The following is a 17,100-nucleotide window of genomic DNA, read 5'->3' as shown; positions in this document are numbered from 1 at the left end:
TGGAGAAATACAATAGAATTAAAGAAAAACTATACACAATAGAGACTGACAAACAACCAATGTGCAAGAGAAGACAAAATGTGCAAGTAAATAAATAATACTGAGAACATGAGTTGTAGAGTCATAGAGCACAGAATAGTACAGCACAGTACAGGCCCTTCGGCCCACAATGACAGGCCCTTCGGCCCACAATGCAGTCCTTGAAAGTGAGTCCATAAGTTGTGGAATCAATTCAGAAGATTTGGTTAGATGTGCCTATCTAGCAGCCTTTTAATGTCCCTAATCTATCTGCCTCTACCGCCACCCCTGGCAGTGTGTTCCATGCACTCATTGCTCTCTGTGTAAAAAATTTACCTCCGGCATCCTGCACTTTGCTCCAAGGAGTAAAGCCCTGGCTCCCTCAACCTTTCCTTATAAAATATGCTCTCTAATCCAGGCAGCATACTGGTAAATCCCCTCTGCTCCTCCTCTAGAGCATTCACATCCCTGTCATAATGAGGCAACCAGCACTAGAGTGATTTAGAGGGCTATATTACTTTTGCAGCTCTTGAACTCAATCTCCCGGCTAATGAAGGCCAACACATCAACCCTAGCAACTTGCATGGCAACTTTGAGGAACCTTTAGACAAGGACCAAAAGATCCCTCTGTTCCTCCACACTGCTAAGACTCCTGGCATTAACCTTATACTCTGCCTTCAAATTTGACCTTCCTATGTGCGTCATTTTACACAGTCTGTTGACATAAGAAGCTCCCAATCTAATCCCATCCCTAACAACAAGCATTTTATTGAGCAGTCACACCCCTCATAATCTTGTCTCTTCCTACCTCAGTAAACTCCTCCTTGTCCTGCACCCCTGCAAGATTTTGCCAATGCAAACTTCAGACACTCATATCAAAGCCTGTCCCTCACCGATCCATAAGACATGGAGCGACACTGTAGCATGGCGGTTAGCACAACGTTATTACAGTACAAGCATCCCAGGTTCAATTCTGTAAGGAGTTTGTATGCTCTACCCATGACCATGTGAGTTTCCTCCCACATTCCAAAGACCCACAGGTTGGTACAGAAATAAACTGCGGGCCAAGACCTTTCATCTGCCCTCCATATAATCCCTTTCCTGGATGCTGCCTGATCTGCTGAGTTCCTCCAGTGCTTTTTGTGTGCGTTGCTACACATGGTCAGATGTTGATGGGGAAGATTGTGTAGTGGAGTCAAGATATCTTGTTTGTTCCTGATATCACATGGTAGTGGTCTTGCAAGAAATACTGAGCCAAGGGGTAATCGCAGATTCAAAGTGAATTACCAGACGAAAACAAACCCTTCAGCTCGTTGAGTTCATGCCAACCATCAACCAGCTATTTATGCTAATCCTGAGTTAATCGTTGTGTTAACTCTTCCCACATTCTCAGTAACTCCCAGCAGATGCTCAGGATCAGAATCAGGCTGATTATCACTACGTACATCATGGAATCTGTTTTTGACAGTAGTTTAGTGCAAGAATAAAAAATACTGTAAGTTACAATAAGAAATAGATATTTTAAAAAATAATAGCACAAAAAGAGAACAAAACTGTGAGGTAGTGTTCATCGGTCGATGGGCCATTCAGAAATCTGATGGTGGAGGGGAAGAAGCCGTTACTAAGATATTGAGTGTGCATTTTCAGGCCTCTGTACCTCCTCCCTGGTTGTAGTAATGAGAAGAGGACACATCCTGGATGGTGAAGGTCCTTGAAGATGGATGTCACCTTCTTGAGGCACCGCCATTTGAAGACGTCGTTGATGGTGAGGAGTCTAGTACACTTGGATGGAGCTGGATAAGTCTACAACCTTCTGCAGTGTTTTTTCTTGATCTTATGCATTGGAACCTCCACACCAGCTGACAATGAAACCAGTCAGAATGCTTTCCATGGTACATCTGTAGAAATTTACTGGAGTCGTTGGTGACCTACCAATGAAGTAGAGCTGTTGGCGTGCCTTCTTCGTGATTGCATCATCATGTTGGGCCCAGGATAGATTCTCAGCGTTGTCGCACGCGTTTACACACAAGGGGCAATTTGCAGTGGCCAATTAACCTACAAACCCATCAGAGGCTGAGGGGAGATCTCTTCGAAGTTCATAAGATTATGAGAGGCATAGATAGAATAGGCTGACAGTATCTTTTTCCCAGGGTTTAATTATTATGTGAGGGCATGCACCTAAGGTGAGAGGGGGTCATTTCAAAGGAGATGCGAGGGGCGAGTTTGCACAGAGACTGGTGGGTGCTTAAAATTTGCTGCCTGGAGTGGTGGTAGAGGCCGATACATCAGGGACTCTAAAGAGATGTTTGGATAGGCACATTGAATGTGAGGAAGATGGAAGGGTATGAACATATGAACAAAGGGGATTAGCTTCATTGATCATTTGATTACTAAGTTATTTGTTTCGGCACAACATTGTGAGCCAAATGGCCTGTTACTATGCGGTACTGTTCCATACTGTCTGCTGAACCCTTATGTTTTCAGAATGTGGTGTGAGAATATGGGAGATGGGGAAAAATGCACTGGAGAAGGTAGACATGGGATGAGCTGAATATACCTTGGAGGCAAGTAGGCCTCCACCTTTCAATTGGCGAGGTTCATCAAATTCACTAGGGATCAATGGATCAATTCCTGTATTGTCCTTTGAGGAAAGGTTGCGAGATTAGCCCACTCTCAATGGAGCTTAGGCAACTGAGACGTGGAGGGTATGAGTGGTATCAGTGGTTTGGAGAAGAGACTCCTTGCTTAGGCTGAACAGTTCAGTCTGAGGAAAAAGAAATCCTCCAATAAGGAACAGCTGTTCAGGATTGTGGTTAAGAAAGGATTTTTTCACTCAAAGGTTGTACATCTTTGGAAATTCTCCAGAGGGTGGTGGAGAGCCAGATATTGATTATGTAAAGTCAAGGTTAAATCAGTAGATGTGTGAAGCAAAGGGAAAGGAGATCTGCTCGGTATATGGACAATACAAGGAGCACTGCCACAAGAAAGCAGCATCCATTATCAAAGACTCCACCACCCAGGCCTTCCTCTCTTCTACTACCATCGGCCAGGAGGTACAGAAGCCTTAGGTCCTACACCACGAGGTTTAGGAGCGGTTATTACACTACAACCATCTGAACCAGTGTGGAAAACTTCATTTACTATTACTCTGAACTGATTCTATGATTTACAGATTCGGATTCGAGGACTCTTTACAATTCATGTTCTCAGTATTATTATTATTTTGTTTATTTTCAGCTTGTCTTCTTTGCACATTGGTTGTTTGTCAGTCTTTGTTTATATACAGTTTTCTCGTAAATTCTATCATATTTCTTTCTTTCTTTCTCCGTAAATGCCTGCAAGAAAATGATAAATTTACTTTGAACTTTAAGGCGGAAAGTCAGTTCTGATGTTAGGGGATTGGGGAGCAGATTGGAGGAGCCATACGGATTATCTATTTCCTGACTGAAGAATGACTGCACTGTGAAAGTGAAGTGCAGAAAGCTAGAGAGGGCAGCCAGAATTGCAGGAGACTTGGGAAACACGAAGGGAAGGCAGTCTGGGTGTCGGAGGGGTGGAGGAACCTGTGGGACTGTGAGCCTCGTGAGAGACAGGAGAAGCCTGCCAAGATCCTCGACCAGTTTAACACACCATACTAGCTGAGATGCCAGTGGAAGCTGCAGGGAATTCCATTGGCTACACAGAGCAATAAGCATGGCTGAACAAATTTGGGAGGCCAGTTGAATGTATTACTGGATGGTGACCTCAGTGTGTAATTGTAGCCTGCTCTCTCCATGCCCAGGGTTCCATGCTTCACAAGGCTTGACGGAAGGCTGGCTGCCAACGCTCCTGCTGCTGAGAGACTACAAGATCCCTGCTGTCTTTACCATGTATAGGTAAGCACTTGAGAATTTGAGCAGCACTGCGTGTTTGACTTTGCTCCTTCGGTTAGTACAGCTGCATCACAGAACTAAATCAAGAACATGTGATGAGTTTAATGCCCAGCTTTAACCAGTTCAGACGGAGTGGGCTAAACTGTCACCTTTCGATGTGTTAATCTTTCTCATTATTAATTCCTTCTTTTCTTTCTAAATCTTTTTATTAGTTTTTCAAAATTATAAACTCAATAACAAAGTTGGTACAAAGAGATTGGAAAAATGTTCATCAGCATATATGAAATGAATTTTAAGTAACATAGAAATAAAAGACTTCCAAACTCATAATGAGATTAAACATTAACAAAGAAATAAAAAGAAAAAAATATATAAACAAAAAAAAACCCCAAAAGAAAAAGAGAAACCCTCCCCCCAAAGAAAGGCAAAACAGGGCTAGACCAACAGCTTGTATCAGACCCGATCAATAATGTTGTTAACTCCGCTCCTCTCATCATATAATTTTAGAAAAAAGATTCAGAAAGGTCAGATTACATCATATGAAAATGTTGCATAAAAGGTTTCCAAGTATTTTCAAATTTAACAGAAGGGTCAAAAATATCACTTCTAATTTTTTCTAAATTTAAACTTAATATGGTTTGAGAAAACCATTGCAATGTAGTTGGAGGATTAGCTTCCTTCCAGTTCAACAAAATAGATCTTCTCACCATTAAAGTAACAAAAGCTATCATTCGACAGGCTGAAGAAGACAAAACTCCATGTTCTACCATTGGCAATCCAAAGATTGCTGTAATAGGATGGGGTTTTAAATCAAAGCATAGAACTGTTGAAATAATATAAAAAATGTCTCATTATTAATTCCATGAAGATTGAGAACAGGGCTCTGACATGTTTATAATTTAAAACATAGAACATAGCAATGTATGGGCCTTTCGTTCCACAACGTTGTGCTGATTGTTTAACCTGCTCTAAGATCAATCTAACCCTTCCCTCACCAGAGACCTGCATTTTCCCATCATCCATGTGTCTAACTAAGAGTTTTTTAAATGCCTCGAATGTATCTGCTTCCACCACCACTCCTGGCAGGCTGTACTGCGCACTCACCACTCTGTGTAAAAAATGTACCTCTGGCATCCCTCCATATAAGGCCATAAGATGTAGGAGCAGAATTAGGCCATTTGGCCCATCGAGTCTGCTCCGCCATTTTACCATGGCTGATCCATTTTCCCTCTCAGCCCCAATCTCCGGCTTTCTCCCCGTATCCCTTCAAGCTCTGACCAATCAAGAATCTATCAACCTCCGCGTTAAATATTCCCAATGACTTGGCCTCCACAGACACCTGTGGCAACGAATTCCACAGATTCACCACTCTCTGGCTGAAGAAATTCTTCTCCATTTCCATTCCAAAATGACCCCACCTCTATTCTGAGGCTGTGTCCTCTGGTCTTAGACTCACACACCATAGGAAACATCCTCTCCATATCCACTTTCTCAGGCCTTTCACCATTCAATAAGTTTCAAAGAGGTCACCCTTCATTCTTCTGAATTCCAATGAATACAGGTCCAGAGCCATCAAACACTCCCCATGTAACAAGCCATTCAAATCTGGAATCATTTTCATGAACCTCCTTTGAACCCTCTCCAGTGTCAGCACATCCTTTCTAAAATAAGGGGCTATCATGGTCCGGATTGGGGTTCCTTTAAATTTACTTTGTTTATGTTACGATCCAGACCGTTGACTCCCTGTTTGCCTTTGGTTCCTTGTTTTCCCGTGTCCCTCGGGCTTGGTGATTGGAGGCAATTTACTCTCGGCTGAACCAGCAGTTTATAGTCTCTGGCTTTCAGCCGTTTGGCGCGAGAGCGTTGCAAGGTCACCAAAGGTACTGCGAGCCCATGTTATCTGGCCGGAGCAAGCCTAGTCTCTGCCCGAAGTGAGTGCCAGTGAGTCACCTTTCCTCACCAAAGCAACCCTGTCAAGTTACCTCGCCAAAGCGAGTCTGCAAAGTTCCCTCGCCGAGGCAGGTCCGTCAGTTAACCCACCGGAGGGAATCAAGAGCCACTGTCTACTGTTCACGGGCCGAGTCTAGAGCTTGCCACTACCCGGAGGCTCCAAGTACCATGTCCAAATCTGGCTCCGGCGGCATCCAGTTACCAAGTCAAGTCCTGGCCCTGGTGGCTCCAAGTACCACGTCAAGTCCTGGCCCTGGCAGCATCCAAGTACCAAGTCAAGTCCTGTCCCTGGCGGTCTGTGATTCCAAGTCCTAGCCCAAACCCTTAGTCCCAGCCTGCTAGCCTCAAGAGCCAAGACCCCAGCCTGCTAACCTCTCAAGATGTGTCTTGCATTTGGGTTCACCCTTGCTCCAATGCCCCCCATTGTGACAGGGGCCCAAAACTGCTCACAATACTCCAAGTGAGGCCTCACCAGTGCTTTATAAAACCTCAACATTGCATCCTTGCTTTTATATTCTAATCCGGTTGAAATTAATGTAACATCAGATTTGTCTTCCTCACTACAGATTCAATCTGCAAATTAATCTTTAGGGAGTCCTGCACAAGGACTCCCAAGTCTCTTTGCACCTTAGTTCGTTGTATATTCTCTCCATTTAGAAAATAGTCAACCCTTTAATTTTTCTACCAAAGTGTATACACAACCCAAAACTGTATTCCATCTGCCATTTCTTTAGCCATTCTCCCAATCTGTCTAGGTTCTTCTGAAGCCTCTCTACTTCCTCAAAACTAGCTGCTCTTCCATCTAGCTTTGTATCATCTGCAAACTTTGCAACAAAACCATTAATTCCATCATTCAAATCATAAACATATAACTTAAAAAGAATTGGTCCAACACAGACCCCTGTGGAACACCTCTAGTCACCACTAGTCATTAAGATGATAGCCAACCAGAAAAGGCTCCACTCTTTTCCTCTTTCCAGTCAGCCACTACTTTATCCATGCTAGAATTTTTCCTGTAGCTTGTTAAGCAGCCTCATGTGTGGCACCTTGTCAAAAGCCTTCTGAAAATCAAAATACACAACATCAACTGATTCCCCTTTGTCTATCCTGCTTATTACTACTTCAAAGAACTCCAGCAGATTTGTTAGGCAAGATCTTCCCTTGAGGAAACCATTCTGACTACAGCCTATTTTATCATGTGCTTCCAAGTACCCCAAAACCACATCCTTAACAATCTACTCCAACATCTTCCTAACCACTGAGGTCAGACGACTTGGCCTATAATTTCCTTTCTTCTGTGTCTCCCTCCTTGAAGAGTGGAGCGACATCTGCAATTTTCAAGTCTTCCAGAACCATTCCAGAATCTAGTGATTCTTGAAAGATCATTACTAATGCCCGCACAATCTCTTCGGCCACCTCTTGCATAACCTTGTGGTATACACCATCTGGTCCAGGCGACTTAGCTACCTTCAGACCTTTCAGATTCCCAAGAACCTTCTCCTAGTAATGGTAACTTCACAGATTTCATGACCCCTGATATTTGGAATATCCACCATACAGTTGGTGTTTTCCACAGTGAAGACTGATGCAATAAACTAATTCAGTTTGTCCACCATTTCATTGTTCCACATTATTACCTCTCCAGCATCATTTTCCAGTAGACCGATATCCACTCTCGCCTCTCTTTTACATTTTATGTATCTGAAGGAACTTTTGATATCCTCGCAGTTAGTCTTTACAATGCCTCCTGAGATGATGATGTGCCTCTCATGTGAGATGTGGCAGTCTTGGGGGAACTCCCCTCTCCCGCAGAGTCACATCTGCCAGAAGTGCATACGGCTGGGCGATCTGGAAGACCGTGTATGGAATCTGGAGCAGCAGCTGGATGACCTTCGACTCATAAGAGAGAATGAGGCAGTCATAGATGAGAGCTACAGGGAGGTAGTCACACCTAGGCTGTCGGAAGCAGGTCGTTGGGTGACAGTCAGAGGGGGGAAAGCGAAGATGAGCAGACAGGTAGTGCAGAGCACCCCTGTAGCCATTCCCCTGAATAATAAGTTTACCGTCCTGGATACTGTTGGCCGGGACGACCGATGAGGTGTGAGCCACGGTGGCAGGGCCTCCGGCACTGAGTCTGACCTGGTGGTGCAGAAGCGTGGGACGGAGAAGAGGAGAGCTGTCGTCATTGGAGACTCTATAGTCAGGGGAGCAGACAGGAGATTTTGTAGACGTGAGAAGGACACCCGCATGGTTTGTTGCCTCCCGGGTGCCAGGGTCCGGGATGTCTCTGACCGGGTGCACGACATCCTGGTACCAAAAAGCAACCAGAAGTCGTGATACATGTTGGAACCAACGACATAGGCAGGAAGAGGGATGAGGTCCTGAAGTGTGAGTTTTGGGAACTAGGCAGAAGGCTGAAGAACAGGACCTCAAGGGTGGCGTTCTCAGGATTGCTGCCAGTGCGACGTGACAGCGATGGTAAGAATTGGAGGAGATGGCAGTTGAATTTGTGGCTGAGGAGTTGGTGCAGGGAGCAGGGTTTTAGATTTTTGGATCATTGGGATCTCTTCTGGGGAAGGTGGGACCTGTACAGATTGGATGGGTTGCACCTGAACTCGAGGGGGAGCAATACCCTTGCAGGTAGGTTCCCTGGCATGGTTCGGGAGGGCTTAAACTAATTTGCAAGGAGGATGGGACCCAGAGTGATAGAGCAGTGAAAGAAGTGCATGGAGTAAAGCCAGATCTAACATATAGACAGGCTTTGAGGGAAGAGAAGCAGAATAAATGGTGTAAAGACAGTAAGGTAGAAGGGCTGAAATGTGTGTACCTCAATGCAAGAAGCATCAGGAACAAAGGTGATGAACTGAGAGCTTGGATACATACATGGAATTATGATGTAGTGGCCATTACAGAGACTTGGCTGGCACCAGGGCAGGAATGGATTCTCAATATTCCTGGATTTCAGTGCTTTAAAAGGGATAGAGAGGGCGGAAAAAGGGGGGGGAGGGGTGGCATTACTGGTCAGGGGTACTATTACAGCTACAGAAAGGGTGGGTAATGTAGCAGGATCCTCTTTTGAGTCAGTATGGGTGGAAGTCAGGACCAGGAAGGGAGCAGTTACTCTACTGGGAGTATTCTATAGGCCCCCTGGTAGCAGCAGAGATACAGAGGAGCAGATTGGGAGGCAGATTTTGGAAAGGTGCAAAAATAACAGGGTTGTTATCATGGGTGACTTTAACTCCCCTAATATTGATTGGCACCTGATTAGTTCCAAGGGTTTAGATGGGGCAGAGTTTGTTAACTGTGTCCAGGACGGATTCCTGTCACAGTATGTAGACAGGCCGACTGGGGAAATGCCATACTAGATCTAGTACTAGGTAATGAACCGGGTCAGGTCACAGATCTCTCAGTGGGTGAGCATCTGGGGGACAGTGACCACCGCTCCTTGGCCTTTAGCATTATCATGGAAAAGAATAGATTCAGAGAGGACAGGAAAATTTTTAATTGGGGAAGGGCAAATTATGAGGCTATAAGGCTAGAACTTGCGGGTGTGAATTGGGATGATGTTTTTGCAGGGAAATGTACTATGGACATGTGGTCGATGTTTAGAGATCTCCTGCAGGATGTTAGGGATAAATTTGTCCTGGTGAGGAAGATAAAGAATGGTAGGGTGAAGGAACCATGGGTGACAAGTGAGGAGGAAAATCTGGTCAGGTGGAAAAAGGCAGCATACATGAGGTTTAGGAAGCAAGGATCAGATGGGTCTATTGATGAATATAGGGAAGCAAGAAAGGAGCTTAAGAAGGTGCTGAGAAGAGCATGAAGGGGGCATGAGAAGGCCTTGGTGAGTAGGGTAAAGGAAAACCCCAAGGCATTCTTCAATTATGTGAAGAAAAAAAGGATGACAGGAGTGAAGGTAGGACCAATTAGAGATAAAGGTGGGAAGATGTGCCTGGAGGCTGTGGAGGTGAGCGAGGTCCTCAATGAATACTTCTCTTCGGTATTCACCAATGAGAGGGAACTTGATGATGGTGAGGACAATATGAGTGAGGTTGATGTTCTGGAGCATGTTGATATTAAGGGAGAGGAGGTGTTGGAGTTGTTAAAATACATTAGGACGGATAGGTCCCCGGGGCCTGACGGAATATTCCCCAGGCTACTCCACGAGGCGAGGGAAGAGATTGCTGAGCCTCTGGTTAGGATCTTCATGTCCTCATTGTCCATGGGAATGGTACTGGAGGATTGGAGGGAGGCGAATGTTGTCCCTTTGTTCAAAAAAGGTAGTAGGGATAGTCACAGTAATTATAGACCAGTGAGCTTTACATCTGTGGTGGGAAAGCTGTTGGAAAAGATTCTTAGAGATAGGATCTCTGGGCATTTAGAGAATCATAGTCTGATTAGGGACAGTCAGCATGGCTTTGTGAAGGGCAGATTGTGTCTAACAAGCCTGATAGAGTTCTATGAGGAGGTGACCAGGCATATAGATGAGGGTAGTGCAGTGGATGTGATCTATATGGATTTTAGTAAGGCATTTGACAAGGTTCCACACGATAGACTTATTCAAAAAGCCAGAATGCATGGGATCCAGGGAAGTTTGGCTTAGTGGATTCGGAATTGGCTTGCCTGCAGAAAGCAGAGGGTCATGGTGGAGGGAGTACATTCAGGTTGGAGGATTGTGACTAGTGGTGTCCCACAAGGATCTGTTCTGGGACCTCTACTTTTCGTGATTTTTATTAATGACCTGGATGTCGGGGTAGAAGGGTGGGTTGGCAAGTTTGCAGATGACACAAAGGTTGGTGGTGTAGTAGATAGTGTAGAGGATTGTTAAAGATTGCAGAGAGACATTGATAGGATGCAGAGGTGGGCTGAGAAGTGGCAGATGGAGTTCAACTCGGAGAAGTGTGAGGTGGTACACTTTGGAAGGACAAACTCCAAGGCAGAGTACAAAGTCAATGGCAGGATACTTGGTAGTGTGGAGGAGCAGAGGGATCTGCGGGTACATGTCCACAGATCCCTGAAAGTTGCCTCACAGGTGGATAGGGTAGTTAAGATAGCTTATGGGGTGTTAGCTTTCATAAGTCGAGGGACAGAGTTTAATAGTTGCGATGTAATGATGCAGCTTTATAAAACTCTGGTTAGGCCACACTTGGAGTACTGTGTCCAGTTCTGGTCGCCTCACTATAGGAAGGATGTGGAAGCATTGGAAAGGGTACAGAGGAGATTTACCAGGATGCTGCCTAGTTTAGAGAGTATGCATTATAATCAGAGATTAAGGGAGCTAGGGCTTTACTCTTTGGAGAGAAGGAGGATGAGAGGAGACATGATAGAGGTGTACAAGATAATAAGAGGAATAGGTAACACACATCAAAGTTGCTGGTGAACGCAGCAGGCCAGGCAGCATCTCTAGGAAGAGGTACAGTCGACGTTTCAGGCCGAGACCCTTCGTCAGGACTAACTGAAGAAAGAGTTAGTAAGAGATTTGAAAGTGGGAGGGGGAGGGGGAGATCCAAAATGATAGGAGAAGACAGGAGGGGGAGGGATGGAGCCAAGAGCTGGACAGGTGATTGGCAAAGGGGATACGAGAGGATCATGGGACAGGAGGTCCGGCGAGAAAGACAAGGCGGGGGGGAAAACCCAGAGGATGGGCAAGGGGTATAGTCAGAGGGACAGAGGGAGAAAAAGGAGAGTGAGAGAAAGAATGTGTGTATAAAAATAAATAACAGATGGGGTACGAGGGGGAGGTGGGGCATTAGCGGAAGTTAGAGAAGTCGATGTTCATGCCATCAGGTTGGAAGCAACCCAGACGGAATATAAGGTGTTGTTCCTCCAACCTGAGTGTGACTTCATCTTTACAGTAGAGGAGGCCGTGGATAGACATGTCAGAATGGGAATGGGATGTGGAATTAAAATGTGTGGCCACTGGGAGATCCTGCTTTCTCTGGCGGACAGAGCGTAGGTGTTCAGCAAAGCGGTCTCCCAGTCTGCATCGGGTCTTGCCAATATATAGAAGGCCACATCGGGAGCACCGGACGCAGTATATCACCCCAGCCAACTCACAGGTGAAGTGTCGCCTCACCTGGAAGGACTGTCTGGGGCCCTGAATAAGGGAGGAAGTGTAAGGGCACGTGTAGCACTTGTTCCGCTTACAAGGATAAGTGCCAGGAGGGAGATCAGTGGGGAGGGATGGGGCGGACGAATGGACAAGGGAGTCGCATAGGGGGCAATCCCTGTGGAAAGCGGCGGGCGGGGAGGGAAAGATATGCTTAGTGGTGGGATCCTGTTGGAGGTGGCGGAAATTACATGTTGGACCCGGAGGCTGGTGGGGTGGTAGGTGAGGACCAGGGGAACCCTATTCCTACAGGGGTGGCGGGAAGATGGAGTGAGAGCAGATGTGCGTGAAATGGAGGAGATGCGTTTGAGAGCAGAGTTGATAGTGGAGGAAGGGAAGCAGATGCGTTTGAGGACATGGCTTTAAGGTAAGGGGTGGGAAGTTCAAGGGGGATATTAGAGGAAGGTTTTTTTACTCAGAGAGTGGTTGGTGCGTGGAATGCACTGCCTGAGTCAGTGGTGGAGGCAGATACACTCGTGAAGTTTAAGAGACTACTAGACAGGTATATGGAGGAATTTAAGGTGGGGGCTTATATGGGAGGCAGGGTTTGAGGGTCGGCACAACATTGTGGGTGGAAGGGCCTGTACTGTGCTGTACTATTCTATGTTTTATGTCCTCTTTAATATTATTGGCTAGCTTACTTTCATTTTCCATATTTACCTTCCTAATGATTTTTTTAGTTTCCTTCTGTTAGTATTTGAAAGCTTCCCAACCCTCTAACTTTTCACTAATTTTTCCTCTATTATATGTCCTCACTTTGGCTTTTATGTTGGCCTTGACTTCTCTTGTTAGCCACGGTTATGTCATCTTGCCTTTAGAATAATTCTTTCTCCTGTGCCTTTCGAATTGCTTCCAGAAATTCCAGCCATTGCTGCTCTGCCATTATCCCTGCCAGTGTTCTTTTTCAATCAGATCTGGCCAACTCCTCTCTCATGCCTCTGTAATTTCCTTTACTCCACTGTAATACTGATTTATCTTCTCCTTCTCAAATTTCCGGGTGAATTTGATCATATTGTTATCACTATGCCTAAGGGTTCTTTTACCTTAAGCTCTCTGATCAATTCTGGTTCATTGTACAACACCCAGTCCAGAATAGCTCCAGTTCCTTAATATGTTCTCTCAGGAGCAGCAACTTGGTGAATCTGGTGCAGATGTGTTTATCTTGGAGACAGTCTTCCCATATCCCAGAACACTGCCCGGAGCCATTCTTGCTAATCTACTATGCCCTAACAGATGAGGAATGAACAAATAAGGACAGAGAGAGAGAGTAACCTACAAGACAATCTAACTCACTTAAACCTGATCTTGCCTAAGCCAGCTGAGCCAAAGCTACTCTAAAGACAGACACTCTCCAAATGAATGGCTGCTCCAGGAATGGTTGCTCCACTTGCACTTCAACTATTCTTATTGGCTATTTCTAATGAATCCTTCTTGCTGATTGGATATACTTTCCGCCAATCACCTTAAAATTATAAAACAGAAGATCATAAGACAGGAGCAGAACTAAGCCATTCGACCCATTAATTTTACTCCTCCATTCAATCATGGCTGGTTTATTATCTCCCTCTACCCAGTTCTCTTGCTTTCTCACCATAACCCTTGATGCCCTTACTAATCAAAAACCTGTCAACCTCCGCTTTAAATATACCCAAAGGCTTGACCTCTATGGCTTCTGTGGCTTCTGTTATTAGCTATTTCTGCCCTGAAGGAAGATGAGAGGTGACTTGATAGAAGTGTACAAGATGATAAGAGGTATTGATCGAGTGGAATACCTCTTATCATCTTGTACACTTCTATCAAGTCACCTCTCATCTTCCTTCATTTCAAAGGGAAAAGCCCTACCTCGCTCTACCTATCTTCACGTTCTCTAATCCAGGCAGCATGCTATTAAGTCTCTCTGCACCCTCTCCAAAATTCCACATCTTTCCTATAATGAGGCAATCAGAATAGAACTCAATAATAATTTAGTGTTCAGTTCACAACAATAATTTAGTGAAGGTAAATAAATTTTGGTACTTGACTCAGATTTTGTAGGCCAGTTATTCTTGGACACTTTTGCCAATTGACATTATGCTAACATTTTAATGCTCCCTCAATCTCCCCTTTCATTCTTGGACAAATTGAACAGCTGGTGTTCTTTCCCAAACCCCTGACATTCCAGGGTGCATTTCATTATCTTTTGAGAGTCTATCGTCCATATCTCCTTAGGGGTTATCCTTGTCATAAGACGACAAATGAGAAGATGTTGCTTCCTGGTTTTGCATTCTCTCCCTTTCAGAGCTTTTTCTCATCTGAATTCCTCCACTCATGCACCAGCTTCATCAAACTGATCGAGGAGTAGGTTGAAACGTCAGCACAAAAATATCAGCTGAACAACCTGTACTGTTCTATGTTCTAGAGGCGTCGGAGCTTAGCAACAGTTGGTAGAATTCCGTCTTCCCCGGAACATACTCGTGCAATTTTATATTGCCATCATAGACAGCCTCCTCATGTCAACCATTACTGTCTGGTTTGGTGCAGCACCTTCTTACTATATACATATAATTTTTTTGCATGTTGGAGGTTTGATGTTTTTCTGTTTCAGGGCTGTCTGTGGGGAAGGCGAATCTCTGGGTTGTATACTGCATGCATACTTTGATAATAAATGTATTTTGAATCTTTAAATGTTTGAAAACTACAGTCTCTTGTGTCTCCTGAACGCTGACTGCTTTATACAGTGCTCGAGTAACACAGCACAGAAACATGCCTTTTGGCCCAGCTGATTCATGCTGACCACAGTGTCCTCCCTGCTATCCCAGTTACTCATGTTCAGTCCATAACACTTCAAGCCCCTCTCCTCCATAACCCTGTCCAGCTGCCTCTTAAATGTTGCCATTGTGCCTGCCTCAGCCACTTCTTCTGGCTGCTCATCCAAAGTATTCACTATCCTTTGTGTAAAGAAATTTCTTCTGTGGCCCCTTTTAAATCTCTCCCTTTGCATCTTATGCCTGTACCCTCTAGTTTTGAACTCCCATGCCTAGGGAAAGACTTTGACCGCCCACCTTATCTATACACTTTATAATTTTATGAACTTGTATGAGGTCACCCCTCATTCCCCTGTGCCTGGCCAACCTGTCCCTGTAACTCAAGCTCTCTAGTCCAGGCAGCTTCCTTGTAATCCTCTTCTCTCCAACTTGATAATGTCTTTGCTATAACAGTGTAAACAAAGCTGTTCATGATACTCCAAGTGTGGCTTCATCAGTCACTTATATAACTGGAACATGATGTCCTTACTCCTAAGCCAATGAAGGCCAGCATGCTAAAAACCTTTGTCACTATTTCATCTACTTGTGCAGCTGTTTTCAGTGAACTGTCCACTTGTTCTGCCATTTCTGGCTGTCCATTTGACCTGTGCCTCTTAGCATCTTGGAAAAAGAAACAAGGAATGAAATTAGACTTCAGAATCTTCATCTTAAGCTAACCCTCTACTCTTGCCTGTTCCTGTCATGCCTAAAGCATTGGTATTCTGGACCACTGAGCTTCCAGTCCTGCCCTTCCCTCAGTCACGCTTCTGCAATGACCACGGTTTCCCAATCCCTAAGGGCAAACGCATGCCCTCTGTTCCTCCATCTTGCCTGTCATGCTACAGGCATTGAAATAGATGCCGTTGAAAGCAGTGCTTCTTTCTGCTCATGGCTGTCTCGATTTCACCCTTTAGTTGCTGCACGTACCCCGTCATCCCACTGGCTTTGCTCTCTCCACACCTCCCCCCACCACCGCCCCCCTGCAACCTCCGTGACAGCCTAGTTTAAACTCTTCCTGATGCCAAAAGCAAATTTCTCCTCTAGGATATTGGTCCCCCTCCAATTCAAGTGCAACATGTCCCTCAGAATCGGGCTTGATATCACTGACATATGTCGCGAAATCTGTGGTTTTGCAGCAGCAGTACAGTTCAACAGATAAAAATACTATAAATTACTATGACAAATGTATTTAAAAGTAAATTAATTAAGTAGTGCAAAAAGACAGCAAATACAGTGAGGTAGTGTTCATGGGTTCATTGACCATTCAGAAATCTGATGGCAGAGGGAAATGTGTGTCTTCAGGCTCCTGTCCCTCCTCTTTGATGGTATAAGTAAGAAGAGAGCATGTTCTGGGTGATGGGGGTCCTTAGTGACGGATGCTGCCTTTTTGAGACAACGCGTTTTTGAGACACCGCCTTTTGAAGATATCCTCAATGCAGGGAGGCTAGTGTCCCTATGATGAGCCCGCTTTTACAAACCTCTGCAGTGACCCCCTTCGCAACAGTGATGCAACCGGTCAGAATGCTCTCCATGGTACATCGGTAGACGTCTGTTGTAGCCTGTGGTGACACACCAAATCTCCCAAAACTCCTAATGAAATATAGTCGCTGACGGGTCTCTTTGCATTTGCATCAATAAGTCCCTCTTGTACAGGTCGCCTCTACCCAGAGGAGATCCCAATGATCCAAGAATCTGAATCCCTGCCCCCTGCACTAGCTCCTCAGCCATACATTCATCCGCCCTATCTTTCCACTAGAACGAGGCACAAGGAGTAATCCAGGTATCACTACCCTTGAGGTCCTGCATTTTACCTAATTCCCTGTATCTGTTACGTGGCCAAGTGGTTAAGGCATTCGACTAGCGACCTGAAGGTTGTGAGTTCGAGCCCCAGCCAAGGCAACGTGTTGTGTCCTTGAGCAAGGCACTTAATCACACATTGCTCTGCGACGACACTGGTGCCAAGCTGTATGGGTCCTAATGCCCTTCCCTTGGACTACATCAGTGTCGTGGAGAGGGGAGACTTGCAGCATGGGCAACTGCCAGTCTTCCATACAACCTTGCCCAGGTCTGCGCCCTGGAGAGTGAAGACTTTCTAGGTGCAGATCCACGGTCTCGCAAGACTAACGGATGCCTTTATATTATTATTATTTATTTATATATCTGTTCTGCAGGACCTCATCCCTTGTTTTACCTATGCCATTTGTACCGATGTGTACTGGCCTCTCGCTGTTCATCCACCCCTTGAGAAAGTTTTGCAGCTGCTCAGAGACATACGTGACCCAGTCACCCCGGGCGGGGGGGGTGGGTGCGACAAGCCACCTTGGCATCTCTTCTACGGAAACAGAGTCTCCTGTCCCTTCCCCTTATT

General features: G+C 45.2%; 1 protein-coding gene across 5 annotated transcripts in view; it reads left to right on the top strand.

The window, feature by feature from the left end:
- Positions 1–17,100, top strand: part of LOC134352093 (putative protein MSS51 homolog, mitochondrial) — an 88,724-nt gene that overhangs the window by 39,022 nt on the left and 32,602 nt on the right. For all 5 annotated transcript variants that reach the window (XM_063059270.1, XM_063059271.1, XM_063059267.1 and 2 more), the window contains one exon: positions 3,800–3,893. In XM_063059270.1, coding sequence (XP_062915340.1) covers positions 3,800–3,893 — 94 coding nt within the window. The remainder of the gene's footprint in view (positions 1–3,799; positions 3,894–17,100) is intronic.

Source organism: Mobula hypostoma, chromosome 9, assembly GCF_963921235.1.
Source record: "Mobula hypostoma chromosome 9, sMobHyp1.1, whole genome shotgun sequence".
Taxonomy (NCBI): Eukaryota; Metazoa; Chordata; class Chondrichthyes; order Myliobatiformes; family Myliobatidae; genus Mobula; species Mobula hypostoma.
Note: the sequence above shows the minus strand (reverse complement) of the source record. Positions and strands in the feature narration are given on the sequence as shown.